The sequence below is a fragment of the Monodon monoceros genome, unplaced genomic scaffold (assembly GCF_005190385.1).
Source record: "Monodon monoceros isolate NGI ecotype Baffin Bay Population unplaced genomic scaffold, NGI_Narwhal_1 Super_Scaffold_18, whole genome shotgun sequence".
In the NCBI taxonomy this organism is placed as follows: Eukaryota; Metazoa; Chordata; class Mammalia; order Artiodactyla; family Monodontidae; genus Monodon; species Monodon monoceros.
The window spans coordinates 107,847,206-107,861,170 of NW_021703774.1; the positions used below are offsets into that span (position 1 = coordinate 107,847,206).

At 36.4% G+C, this 13,965-nt stretch overlaps 1 protein-coding gene across 7 annotated transcripts in view; it reads left to right on the top strand.

Annotated features, from left to right (window-relative positions):
- Positions 1–13,965, top strand: part of TTLL7 (tubulin tyrosine ligase like 7) — a 157,742-nt gene that overhangs the window by 84,795 nt on the left and 58,982 nt on the right. For all 7 annotated transcript variants that reach the window (XR_003794580.1, XR_003794582.1, XR_003794581.1 and 4 more), the window contains one exon: positions 8,497–8,591. Coding sequence is in view for 4 of the 7 variants with exons in the window: in XM_029230210.1 (XP_029086043.1) it covers positions 8,497–8,591 (95 nt within the window). In the remaining 3 variants the exon portion in view is untranslated. The remainder of the gene's footprint in view (positions 1–8,496; positions 8,592–13,965) is intronic.

Here is a 13,965-nt window from a genome sequence, read left to right on the forward strand (position 1 = left end):
GGAAATGCTTTCAGTGTTTCACCATTGAGAACAATGTTTGCTGTGGGTTTGTCATATATGGCCTTTATTATGTTGAGGTAGGTTCCCTCTGTGCCCAGTTTCTGGAGAATTTTTATCATAAATGGGTGTTGAATTTTGTCAAAAGCTTTTTCTGCATCTATTGAGATGATCATATGGTTTTTATTCTTCAATTTGTTAATATGGTGTATCACATTGATTGATTTGCATATATTGAAGAATCCTTGCATCCCTGGGGTAAATCCCACTTGATCATGTTGTATGATCCTTTTAATGTGTTGTTGGATTCTGATTGCTAGTATTTTGTTGAGGATTTTTGCATCTATATTCATCAGTGATATTGGTCTGTAATTTTCTTTTTTTGTAGTATCTTTGTCTGGTTTTGGTATCAGGGTGATGGTGGCCTAATAGAATGAGTTTGGGACTTTTCCTTTATTAACCTGTGAAGCCATCTGATCCTGGACTTTTGTTTGTTGGAAGATTTTTAATCACAGTTTCAATTTCATTACTTGTGATTGGTCTGTTCATATTTTCCGTTTCTTCCTCTTTCAGTCTTGGAAGGTTATACCTTTCTAAGAATTTGTCCGTTTCTTCCAGGTTGTCCATTTTATTGGCAAAGAGTTGCTTGTAGTAGTCTCTTAGGATGCTTTGTATTTCTGTGGTGTCTGTTGTAACTTCTCCTTTTTCATTTCTGGTTTTATTGATTTGAGTCCTCTCCCTTCTTTTCTTGATGAGTCTGGCTAATGGTTTATCAATTTTATTTATCTTCTCAAAGAACCAGCTTTTAATTTTACTGATCTTTGCTTTGTTTTCTTGGTTTCTGTTTCATTCATTACTGCTCTCATCTTGATGAGTTCTTTCCTTCTGCTAACTTTGGGTTTTGTTTGTTCTTCTTTCTCTTTTATCTTTACGTGTAAGGTTAAATTGTTTATTTGAAATTTTTCTTGTTTCTTGAGGTAGGCTTGTTATAAACTTCCCACTAGAACTGCTTTTGCAGTTCTAGGTTTTGGATCATCGTGTTTCATTGTCATTTGTCTGTAGGTATTTTTTGATTTCCTATTTGATTTCTTACGTGATCTATTGGTTATTTAGTAACATATTGTTTAGCCTCCATGTGTTTGTGTTTTTTACGGTTTTTTTCCCTGTAATTGATTTCTAATCTCATAGCCTTGTGGTCAGAAAAGATGCTTGATATGATTTCAATTTTCTTAAATTTACCAAGGCTTGATTTGTGACCCAAGATGTGATCTATCGTGGAGAGTGGTCCGTGCACACTTGAGAAGAAAGTGTAATCTCCTGTTGTTAGATGGAATGTCCTATAAATATCAATTAAATCTATCTGGTCTGTTGTGTCATTTATAGCTTGTGTTTTCTTATTTACTTTCATTTTGGATGATCTGTCCATTGGTGTAAGTGAGGTGTTCAAGTTCCCCACTATTACTGTGTTACGGTCGATTTCCTCTTTTATAGCTGCCTTATGTATCGAGGTGCTCCTATGTTGGGTGCATATATAGTTATAATTCTTATATCTTCTTCTTGGATTGATCCCTTGATCATTATGTAATGTCCTTCCTTGTCTCTTGTAACATTCTTTATTTTAAGGTCTATTTTATCTGATATGATTGTTGCTACTCCAGCTTTCTTTTGATTTCCATTTGCATGGAGTATCTTTTTCCATCCATCACTTTCAGTCTGTATGTGTCCCTAGGTCTGAAGTGGGTCTCTTTTAGACAGCATATATATGGGTCTTGTTTTTGTAACCATTCAGCGAGCCTGTGTCTTTTGGTTGGAGCATTTAATCCATTCATGTTTAAGGTAATTATCGATATGTATGTTCCTGTGAACATTTTCTTAATTGTTTTGGGTTTGTTTTTGTAGGTCCTTTTCTTCTCTTGTGTTTCCCACTTAGGGAAGTTTCTTTAGCATTTGTTGTAGAGCTGGTTTGGTGGTTTTGAATTCTCTTAGCTTTTGCTTGTCTGTAAAGTTTTTGATTTCTCCATCGAATCCGAATGAGATCCTTGCTGGGTAGACTAATCTTGGTTGTAGGTTTTTCCCTTTCATCACTTTAAGTATATCATGCTAATCCCTTCTGGCTTGTAGAGTTTCTGCTTAGAAATCAGCTGTTAACTTTATGGGAGTTCCTTTGTATGTTATTTGTTGTTTCTCCCTTGCTGCTTTCAATAATTTTTCTTTGTTTTTAATTTTGGCCAATTTATTTTATGTGTCTCGGCATGTTTCTCCTTGGGTTTATCCTGTATGGGATTCTCTGTGCTTCCTGGACTTGGGTGGCTATTTCCTTTCCCTTGTTAGGGAAGTTTTCGACTATAATCTCTTCAAATATTTTCTCTGGTCCTTTCTCTCTCTCTTCTCCTTCTGGGACCCCTACAATGTCAATGTTGTTGTGTTTAATGTTGTCCCAGAGGTCTCTTAGGCTGTCTTCATTTCTTTTCATTTTTTTTTCTTTATTCTGTTCCGCAGCAGTGAATTCCTCCATTCTGTCTTCCAGGTCACTTATCCATTCTTCTGCCTCAGTTATTCTGCTATTGATTCCTTCTAGTGTATTTTTCACTAAAGTTATTGTATTGTTCATCTTTGTTTGTTTGTTCTTTAATTCTTCTAGATCTTTGTTGAACACTTCTTGCCTCTTCTCGATCTTTGCCTCCATTCTTTTTCCGAGGTCCTGGATCATCTTCACTCTCATTATTCTGAATTCTTTTTCTGGAATGTTGCCTATCTCCACTTTATTTAGTTCTTTTTCTGGGGTTTTGTCTTGTTCCTTCATCTGGGACATAGCCCTCTGCCTTTTCATCTTGTCTGTCTTTCTGTGAATGTAGTTTTTGTTCCACAGGCTGCAGGATTGTAGTTCTTCTTGCTTTTGCTGTCTGCCCTCTGGTTGATGAGGCTATGTAAGAGGCTTGTGCAAGTTTTCTGTTGGGAGGGACTGGTGGTGGGTAGAGCTGACTGTTGCTCTGGTGGGCAGAGCTCAGGAAAACTTTAATCTCCCTGACTGCTGATGGGTGGGGCTGGGTTCCCTCCCTGTTGGTTGTTTGGCCTGAGGCAACCCAACACTGCAGCCTACCTGGGCTCTTTGGTGGGGCTAATGGCAGACCCTGGGAGGGCTCATGCCAAGAAGTACTTCCCAACCTTCTGCTGCCAGTGTCCTTGTCCCCACAGTGAGCCACAGCCATCACCCACCTCTGCAGGAGACCCTCCAACACTAGCAGGTAGGTCTGGTTCAGTCTCCCCTGGGGTCACTGCTCCTTCTCCTGGGTCCCGATGTGCACACTACTTTGTGAGTGCCCTCCAAGAGTGGAGTCTCTGTTTCCCCCAGTCCTGTCGAAGTGCTGCAATCAAATCCTGCTAGCCTTCAAAGTCTGATTCTCTAGGAATTCCTCCTCCCATTGGTGGATCCGCAGGTTGGGCAGCGTGACGTGGGGTCAGAACCTTCACTCCAGTGGGTGGACTTCTGTGGTATAAGTGTTCTCCAGTCTGTGAGTCACCCACCAGCAGTTATGGGATTTGATTTTCCTGTGATTGCGCTCCTTCTGCCATCTCATTGTGGCTTCTCCTTTGTCTTTGGATGTGGGGTATCTTTTTTGGTAATTTCCAGTGTCTTCCTGTTGATGATTGTCCAGCAGCTAGTTGTGATTCTGGTGTTCTCACAAGAGGGAGTGAGAGCACGTCCTTCTACTCTGCCATCTTGGTTCAGGGCCCCTGTGATCCCTATTCTTGTGTACTAAAACAAATGTTTCTTACATGTGTACTTGGCACAGTTGTTTCATTAACTAAGCAGAAAGAAGCCTGAATAGAGTATGTGGGAGGAAGAGAATGAGCATTCGGGGAATAGAACAGTTCCGATAGTGGGTCAGTGTATTTAATCTTACTTTTCCCAAATTAGCACTGGGTGAATTTCTAGGTTAGGCATTTTGCATATACGCATGGATCTGCTTTTACTGATTTGTTGTCTACTCTCTCCACTATTTTCTCAGCCTCACAGCTCTACCACTTCATGACTTCTGGTTGTTGTCTTTCCTCTCCGTGGGTGCCTAGGCTGCAGGACTGTAGCTCCCTGCCTTCAGTGTGTCTCCCCTTCAAACTCTCTAGGAGGAGAGAGGCTCCAATTAGTTCATTAATCAGTAGTTAATACTTAACACCCCGGGTGACATGAATTCTCCTTTAAGGCCATATTACGTGCCTGGGGCTCCCCTCATGTCTAGCCTGTGAACTGTGCCTTTGGGCTTGCTGCCAGACCCTGGTTTGGTCAGAGTCGTCATTATTTTTCTTCCATTATAAAAGATCATTTGGAAAATATAGAATAATATAAAGGCAAAATAAAAATAATGTCTAAGATTTTTGTACCTTTTCAGTCATGTTTGTATTTATATTGTATACAGAAGAAACCTTAGAAGTCTCACAGTACCACATCCAGCAATTCCCCTAAGCTCCCTGATCATAGAGTATGTGGCTCTGATCATCGAGCTCCATGGTCATAGATCACATGGCCACAGAATATTGCATTTAGGAAACTTTGTCAAGAAAATAACACCTACCTAAACAGTGTTTACTAGATTAGTTACATTTTAAGGAAAATATTACTATAGAAGATATCATCAACAACTACCTGTCATTTTAAGCTGGTTATCTCTTTTTTTGTTAATGACTTAGAAGTTACATCTGTAATATCAAGGTTTGCAAAAGCAAATTGAATGAGTGATAGGTGAGATCAAGACACTCAAAATATATTTTTAGGAAAGAACACTTTTCCAGTTTGAGGGCTACTGGTTTCATTTGTGTGTGTGTTGAATCTACTATGAGCAAATAATGTATATTATATTTCCAATCAAATACAGTTCTGTCAGGTATTCAAATTTTGCTCCTGCCTGGGTCCTAGAAATATGATAAATGTGAAGAATTTTGCTTATTATTTTGCTTCCTCCATTCCTTGGATATGAAAGCACTTGACTCTGGACTATGGCCCTTCACCTAAGGCCTAACATTTTCTTCCTTTATTTTTGCTGTTTTCCTCTTCTTACTTTCCTTTCCTGTTTTTACCTGTATTTTGTTTTTTCTGCCCCTGTTGCTTGTCTTTTAGCCTTGATGGAGTGGGAAAGAAGTGAAGGCAGTATGCATGAAGTAGAACTGAAAGGATAGCAAGGAATAATGATTTTATAGATATTTTATTTACCTGTTTTTAAAAGCACTTGCCTAACTGGAGCTTACCATTAGCTTGGTAGATCAGAATTGACTGAATGGTTCTGTATTTTTTAAAGGCTCAGAAATACTATTGTTGACATTCATGTTTCTTTATACTTTATTTTCTCCATCATTTCCAGATCAAAAAGAGCCATTAAAAAACTTCACAATAACTTCTTTTCATTTTCTATTCATTCTTTCATCATTTTCAGATCAATCATAACCATTTAAAAACTCCGCAATAACCAACAGCTGTGGGTAATGAACATTTATTATATCAAAGCAGTTTAAAGAATCTTATTTAGATCTTCCTTTGTATTTTCTCCTGGCTGCAATCATAGTACTTCCAATATACATTGGTAAAAACCTTTTGGCGCCATCAAGTGGAATTAGGTAGAGGCACGTGCCTCTGAACATGTTAACTTTTAGTTAACTGGAATAATTGCAGGCAATGATTCGTAGTGGCAAATTGCAGAAATTTTCAATCATAGAAAACATTTTTAGGGAAAAACATGGAAATTGAGTGGAGTATAAATATAATGCTAATATTTTAAGTATCCTTGAATTAATTTCAACAAATCATTGGGCCAGATGGTGGAGATAGAAGAAAAATAAGGTTGTCCTGGTCTAATGGGGACTCAGATATGTGTTTATGCTAGTATTTACAAGTATAAGTAGGGAATAAGGAGCCAGCACAAACAGAGTGATTAATCTCTCTGTGTACATGTGTATATTTGAGAGTTAAAAAAATGGCTTTGCAGAAGAGGGAACACCTGAGGAGTATTTAAGGTGGTAGAAAGTGGGGTAGGGGCTGGGGCTGGGAGAAGTTACTAGTCGGAGGAAACAGCACTAATTTAGGAGCACAGAATCTATTATGGAAACTTTTATGTGTGCATGAAATGATTGTGCTTATCTTGATAATAAAACTGTGATTTGGTTGGTTAATAAATAGTATTTATTAATTTAATTTGCTTTCTAATAATTTTCCTTTTTGCACGCATTTACAAGCTGCTGAGCTTTAAGACTCTAACACTTGTGGGTTTTGTTTGTTTTACAGTTGGGTTAGGAAATGAGAACCAAAAGAAGCCGTCCACGTTATAGAATAGAACTTGGGCTGAATGGAACCCTAATTTTCAGCGTTTCTTCTGTCAGCCACTTGTGGTTTTTCTTTTATTCTTTTCTTTACCTTTCTCATAAAACTTAAAGAAAACATCCAAAATGTTAATTGAATTAAGTTTTTCTTCCTTTCCACGTATTAGTTTATTTGATGTGTAGGTACATTTCTTGATAGACCAATTTCTCTTGCATGAGAGTAGAGTGAAGAATCTGAAATAGAAAAGAGAGAGGGTCTGAGATTATGTTGTACCAAGACTGTCTACCATCCTGGAGGAGGGATATGCTTGGCAGAATTCTAGACTGCAGTTTTAGAATGAAGCACTGAGGAATTCTATAAAGATAGATAACATTTCAGTAAACCACTTAATCATCAGTTCAAAAATGTTTTTTTTTAAATAATCCTGTTACATGTAGTAGCAGAACTATCTTTGTTTTGCAAATTCCAGAGATTTGAATCAGTATTGAATGGTTGAAGCTTTTTTCTTATAAAAATATTACTTTACCCTTTCTCTGCACTTGTGAGAGGAAATACTTGGAGCTTTGAAGTAGTAGATTAATAAACTTCCTTTTTCAAATTTACCTGGAATAAATGGATGTTCTTGCAATTACCAAGCTATTCTCTTCCCCTTGAGACCACATCACACAGACAAGAATATGTTCATCACCTTCTATATCAGAAATCAGCAAAGGCATAATATAGTAAGGCATTTCTCTATTGAAAAAAATACAGTTTGCCATAATTCTATACAAGGAATACCAGGTAACTATCAAAATGATGACATGAAAGATTTTCACAATACATTATTAAGAGAAAACCTTGGATTATAAAGTAGTATATTTAGTATAGAGATATATTGGAAGGCAAATGAATATTATAAAATGTATACATAGCAAATATCTGGAGCACCATTTATCAAATGGTTAACAAGACACAAGGTAGTGGAATTGCAGGTGATCTTTCTGTTGTTTGTTTGGCTTCTGTTTCTAATTTTTCTGCAGTGATCTTGTGCCACATTTACAATTAGAGGCATTTGTATTCCTGGATGATTTCTTAAGTGTAATGTGGCATTTCCTTCAGCTGCCAGTTGTAAAATGCGTGTTGTCAGTTATCTTGTCTTTTGTGGTGATGGTTTTGTATAACATGACCCTCCTCTATGAGGAGTAGCATGCATGTTTTTTGAGATAGCCTGTGGAGTTAGTTGGTGGTCATGAAGCAAAGCTGTAGTTTTGAACTCAGCAGTGTTCTCACCAACTGAGTTAATTGAGTAAGTAATTTTCTTAAACATCTGCTATCCCAATTACATTTTCATAACAACAACAACAACAACAATAAAACCCAAAACAACAAAGACAAAAACAAACACTCCAGCTCTTGAAGTGGTAATATATTGTATACTAGATTTCAGGGTATATGTAGTTACTTCTTATTTTTCTTCTTAGTGAAATCCTAGAAATGATGTGGGAAAGAAGAACAACCACAAATGGCTCAGTTATTCCCATGACTCCTTATACAGTTAGAAAAGCTCATAGAGGTTAGTTTGCAGCTACCTTTAATGGTATCCTCTGAGTAATTTCAATGAAATGAAATGAAAATTGATGAATTATTGTCTGACCCAGGAAGAAAGAAATACAATTTATTTTTCAGGCAACAATAGACATATTCATCCGGAAGATCTGAAAGCAATGCAAAGAGGGCACTGATAATTTCAATATGGGAAATACATACATGAATATAATTATTACTATATTGGTAATATCCCTATTATTTTTTGTTCCATTTTTATTGTTATTGTTATTACTGGTCCTCCAACCTTTTTGTCTGGATGAGTCACTTTAACTTCCTAAAGTTAAGACCTAGAGTTCATGGAGTAATAGATTGGAGAGAGTGGAGAGGAGGGAGAGGGCAGATATGCTGACTGAAAATCTGAAGCTAAGGCAGCAAGGGGAAGGGGCAGTGATGACAGTCAATTCCTTGCAACTCCTTGACTTAAGGTGTTGGGGAAGGGAGGAGTGGCAATGGTGACTGGGCCATCTACCATATAGTGCTTTGAGATTTATTGTAGAGTCCTTCTACTGGTTGGGGATCCCACATTAACTTAACAAATTTGTACTGCATATTGATTGACCTACCAACATTTGTTTACTTATTGTTTTCTTTGTAAATTTCAGATCAATCGAGCTCCAAGCTTTGGAACTGATCAGAAAATAGACTATGATGTAAAAAGGGGAGTGCTGCTAAATGCACTGAAGCTACTAAATATCAGGTAAAGTGTTTCCTCCATCTTCTGGAATTTTTTTCACCATATTTGGCATAGAACAATCATTTGTAAGTGGAATTGTCTTTTAATTTTAGTATTTTGTATTGTGAATTTCTTGATTCCATTCTTCAAACCCATTTAGTTTTCTTCTTTTTAAATATCTTTTCCTCTTCTCCTGAACTCAGCTTCTCCTTCTCCCCATATTATTTGAACCTACAGTAAATATGCTTAAATTGCATTGTTGGTATAATACAGACTATGGGGTGGAATTGGAGAATACCTTAGGAAACCTTCTGGACTGTTTTCCTCACCTCACAAGAAAAAACTAAAGCACAAAGGTCACTCAGGGAGTTAAAAAACCTCAAAAATGCATTTCCGACTTTTCTGTCCAAAGGTCTTTCCACTGTATCACGCTGCCTGGGTAAACAGAGAAGAAAAGAGAAGCAGTTAAGTGAGAGTTAACCTTCCCATTGAACAGCATTAACAGGATTTCCTTCTTTTTTAAGGCTGAATAATATTCCATCTTATATATACCACATTTTTTATCCATTCATCCATTGCAGAACATTTAGGTTGTTTCAGTGTCTTGGCTGTTGTGCATAATGCTGCAGTGAACATGGGAATGTGGGTATCTTTATATCATATACCCGCAGGGTATCTGTTGAATCCTGGTTCAACAGGATCAGTCAAATCCTGATTTCAACTTCTTTAAATATATACCCAGAACTGGGATTGCTGGATCAATAGAATATTATTAGTTTGGTTGAAGCATACATAATCATGAATGTCAAATGTTTGAAATCTTATTATGTGGTAAGCTTCAGCTCATTATGAAAAAATTTGTTAGAAGTTTAACTGAACTGCTTAATGAGGTAGTGAGTTGTCTGCTATTATAAGCATTCAAATAACATTTAGGATCATATCTTGGATCACAAATCAAGCCTCAGTAAATTTAAGAAAATTGAAATCATATCAAGCATCTTTTCTGACCACAACATATGATACTAGAAATGAATTACAGGGAAAAAACAGTAAAAAACACAAACACATGGAGGCTAAACAATACGTTACTAAATAACCAAGAGATCACGTAAGAAATCAAATAGGAAATCAAAAAATACCTGGAGACAAATGACAATGAAAACACGATGATCCAAAACCTATGGGATGCAGCAAAAGCAGTTCTAAGAGTGAAATTTATAGCTATACAAGCCTACCTTAAGAAATAAGAAAAATCTCAAGTAAACAATCTAACCTTACACCTAAAGGAACTAGAGAAAGAAGAACAAACAAAACCCAAAGTTAGCAGAAGGAAAGAAATCATAAAGACCAGAGCAGATATAAAAGAAATAGGAACAAAGAAAACAATAGCAAAGATCAATAAAACTAAAGTCTGGTTCTTTGAGAAGATAAACAAAAGTGATAAACCATTAGCCAGACTCATGAAGAAAAAGAAGGAGAGGACTCAAATCAATAAAATTAGAAACGAAAAAGGAGAAGTTACAACAGACACCACAGAAATACAAAGCATCCTAAGAGACTACTACAAGCAACTCTATGCCAATAAAATGGACAACCTGGAAGAAATGGTCAAATTCTTAGAAAGGTATAACCTTCCAAGGCTGAACCAGGAAGAAACAGAAAATGTGAACAGACCAATCACAAGTAATGAAATTGAAACTGTGATTAAAAATCTTCCAACAAACAAAAGTCCAGGACCAGATGGCTTCACAGGTTAATTCTACCAAACATTTAGAGAAGAGCTAAAACCCATCCTTCTCAAACTCTTCCAAAAAATTGCGGAGGAAGGAACACTCCCGAACTCATTCTTTGAGGCCATCATCACCCTGGTACCAAAACCAAAGATACTACAAAAAAAGAAAATTACAGACCAATATCACTGATGAATTTAGATGCAAAAATCTTCAACAAAATACTAGCAAACAGAATCCAACGACACATTAAAAGGATCATGCACCACGATCAAGTGAGATTTATCCCAGGGATGTGAGGATTCTTCAATATATGCAAATCAATCAATGTGATACACCATATTAACAAATTGAAGAATAAAAACCATATGATCATCTCAATAGATGCAGAAAAAGCTTTTGACAAAATTCAACACCCATTTATGATAAAAACTCTCCAGAAGGTGGGCATAGAGGGAACCTACCTCAACATAATAAAGGCCATATATGACAAACCCACAGCAAACATTGTTCTCAATGGTGAAACACTGAAAGCATTTCCTCTAAGATCAGGAACAAGACAAGGATGTCCACTCTCACCACTATTATTCAACATAGTTTTGGAAGTCCTAGCCACGGCAATCAGAGAAGAAAAAGAAATAAAAGGAATCCAAATTGGAAAAGAAGAAGTAAAACTGTCACTGTTTGCAGATGACATGATACTATACATAGAGAATCCTAAAGATGCCACCAGAAAACTACTAGAGCTAATCAATGAATTTGGTAAAGTTGCAGGATACAAAATTAATGCACAGAAATCTCTTGTATTCCTATACACTAATGATGAAAAATCTGAAAGAGAAATTATGGAAACACTCCCATTTACCAAACAAAAAGAATAAAATACCTAGGAATAAACCTCCCTAGGGAGACAAAAGACCTGTATGCAGAACACTATAAGACACTGATGAAAGAAATTTTAAAGATGATACCAACAGATGGAGAGATATACCATGTTCTTGGATTGGAAGAATCAATATTGTGAAAATGACTATACTACCCAAAGCAATCTACAGATTCAATGCAATCCCTATCAAATTACCAATGGCATTTTTTACAGAACTAGAACAAAAAAATTTAAAATTTGTATGGAGACACAAGAGACCCCGAATAGCCAAAGCAGTCTTGAAGGAAAAAAACAGAGCTGGAGGAATCAGACTCCCTGACTTCAGACTATACTATAAAGCTACAGTAATCAAGACAATATGGTACTGGCACAAAAAGAGAAACAGATCAATGGAACAAGATAGAAAGCCCAGAGGTAAACCCACGCACCTATGGTCAACTAATCTATGACAAAGGAGCCAAGGACATACAATGGAGAAAATACAGTCTCTTCAATAAGTGGTGCTGGGAAAACTGGACAGCTACATGTAAAAGAATGTAATTAGAACACTCCCTAACACCATACACAAAAATAAACTCAAAATGGATTAGAAACCTTAATGTAAGACCGGACACTATAAAACCCTTAGAGGAAAACATTGGAAGAACACTCTCTGACATAAATTACAGCAAGATCTGTTTTGATCCACCTCCTAGAGTAATGGAAATAAAACCAAAAATAAACAAATGGGACCTAATGAAACTTCAAAGCTTTTGCACAGCAAAGGAAACCATAAACAAGATGAAAAGACAACCCTCAGAATGGGAGAAAATATTTGCAAACGAAGCAACAAAGGGTTAATCTCCAAAACATATAAACAGCTCATGCAGCTTAATATTAAAGAAACAAACAACCCAATCCAAAAAAGGGCAGAAGACCTAAATAGACATTTCTGCAAAGAAGACATACAGATGGCCAAGAAGCACATGAAAAGCTGGTCAACATCACTAATTATTAGAGAAATGCAAATCAACACTACAATGAGGTATCACCTCACACCAGTTAGAATGGGCATCATCAGAAAATCTACAAGCAACAAATGCTGGAGAGGGTGTGGAGAAAAGGGAACCCTCTTGCACTGTTGGTGGGAATGTAAATTGATACAGCCACTATGGAGAACAGTATGGAGGTTTCTTAAAAACCTAAAAATAGAATTACCATATGATCCAGCATTCCCACTACTGGGCATATACCCAGAGAAAACCATAACTCAAAAAGCCACATGCACCCCAGTGTTATTGCAGCACTATTTACAATAGCCAGGTCATGGAAGCAACCTAAATGCCCATCGACAGACGAATGGATAAAGAAGATGTAGTACATATATACAATGGAATATTACTCAGCCATAAAAAGGAACGAAATTGGGTCATCTGTTGAGCCATGAATGGGTCTAGAGACTGTCATACAGAGTGAAGTAAGTCAGAAATAGAAAAACAAATATCGTATATTAACGCATGTATGTGGAACCTAGAAAAATGGTACAGATGAACCGGTTTGTAGGGCAGAAGTTGAGACACAGATGTAGAGAACAAATGTATGGACACCAAGGGGCGAAAATCGCAGTGGGGTGGGGATGGTGGTGTGCTGAATTGGGCTATTGGGATTGACATGTATACACTGATGTGTATAAAATTGATGACTAATAATAACCTGCAGTATAAAAAAAAACAACCAAATAGAAACAACTAATACTAAACTTTCTTTGGGTTATTTGTATGGAAATATGTTAATATAAATGTTTCATACATTACATGAAATTTCTAAAAATCTTATACGTTCTGGTATAGTGTTATAAGTCATAATTCTAGTTATTACTTTAAAATGTATATCTCAGAAATAACTAAATTTCCTTGTCAATTGCATTATTATGAACTTTCATCAAATCTTTAACCGTGGTCATTTTTAAGTCTTTTGTCATCTACAGACAGTTCTGGGTGTACTCTGATGCTTTTGCAAAAATGTTCCTATAAAAGGGTTTCATCTTCAAGGAATTCATGGAAAAGACTCTGACAAGTACAGGTTTCTGGTAGCTGACTATACTGCTGAACTGAATGAATAAGCATTTTCAGAACTCTAATGGAAAACTGATGAATTCATAAAAGTGCTAACAGAAGATCAAGATAAAAAAAAATAATTACATGGGACTGAGTGAACTGATGAGGATGATTATAATTTTTGTGACTTTCTGTTTGAATAAAAAAAAATCCCTCAAGGACTCAGAGGCAAAAAATATACAAATGAATTTTCACTGCAAAGTAAAGGAGCTGTTACAGTGGAGGATTACTGGACTGAATGTCAATATTGTGACATAGTATGAGTGTGTTTCGTGTTTGGCAATTGCAGTCATTGTTGCTTTCGTTGTGGTCATTCATTTACAATGCTTGGTGTCAGTTTATTTATCTCTTGTAAAAATAAAATACAGTGTGTGTATGCGAAAAAAACCAAAAAAACAAATAGCATTTAAGGTATTAGATTAAAGGACCTCTGAGGTCATTTAAGCTCAGGAATTTTATGATCTCAATTGGTTCTAATTGTCATTTCAAGAACTCTAAAAGAGTTGTGGGATACTTCCAAGCAATTTATTTATTTGAAATGTTTTCAGGCATTTAGCAGATGCCTGATTGAGAAGTAGATTTATGTGGAAGGCATTATTAAAAAAAGATTGATATGTAAACTTGTTCAGAAATTTTCATATGGCCCCTTCTTTTGTATGATCAAATTATGATTTGCCTAAATTCTA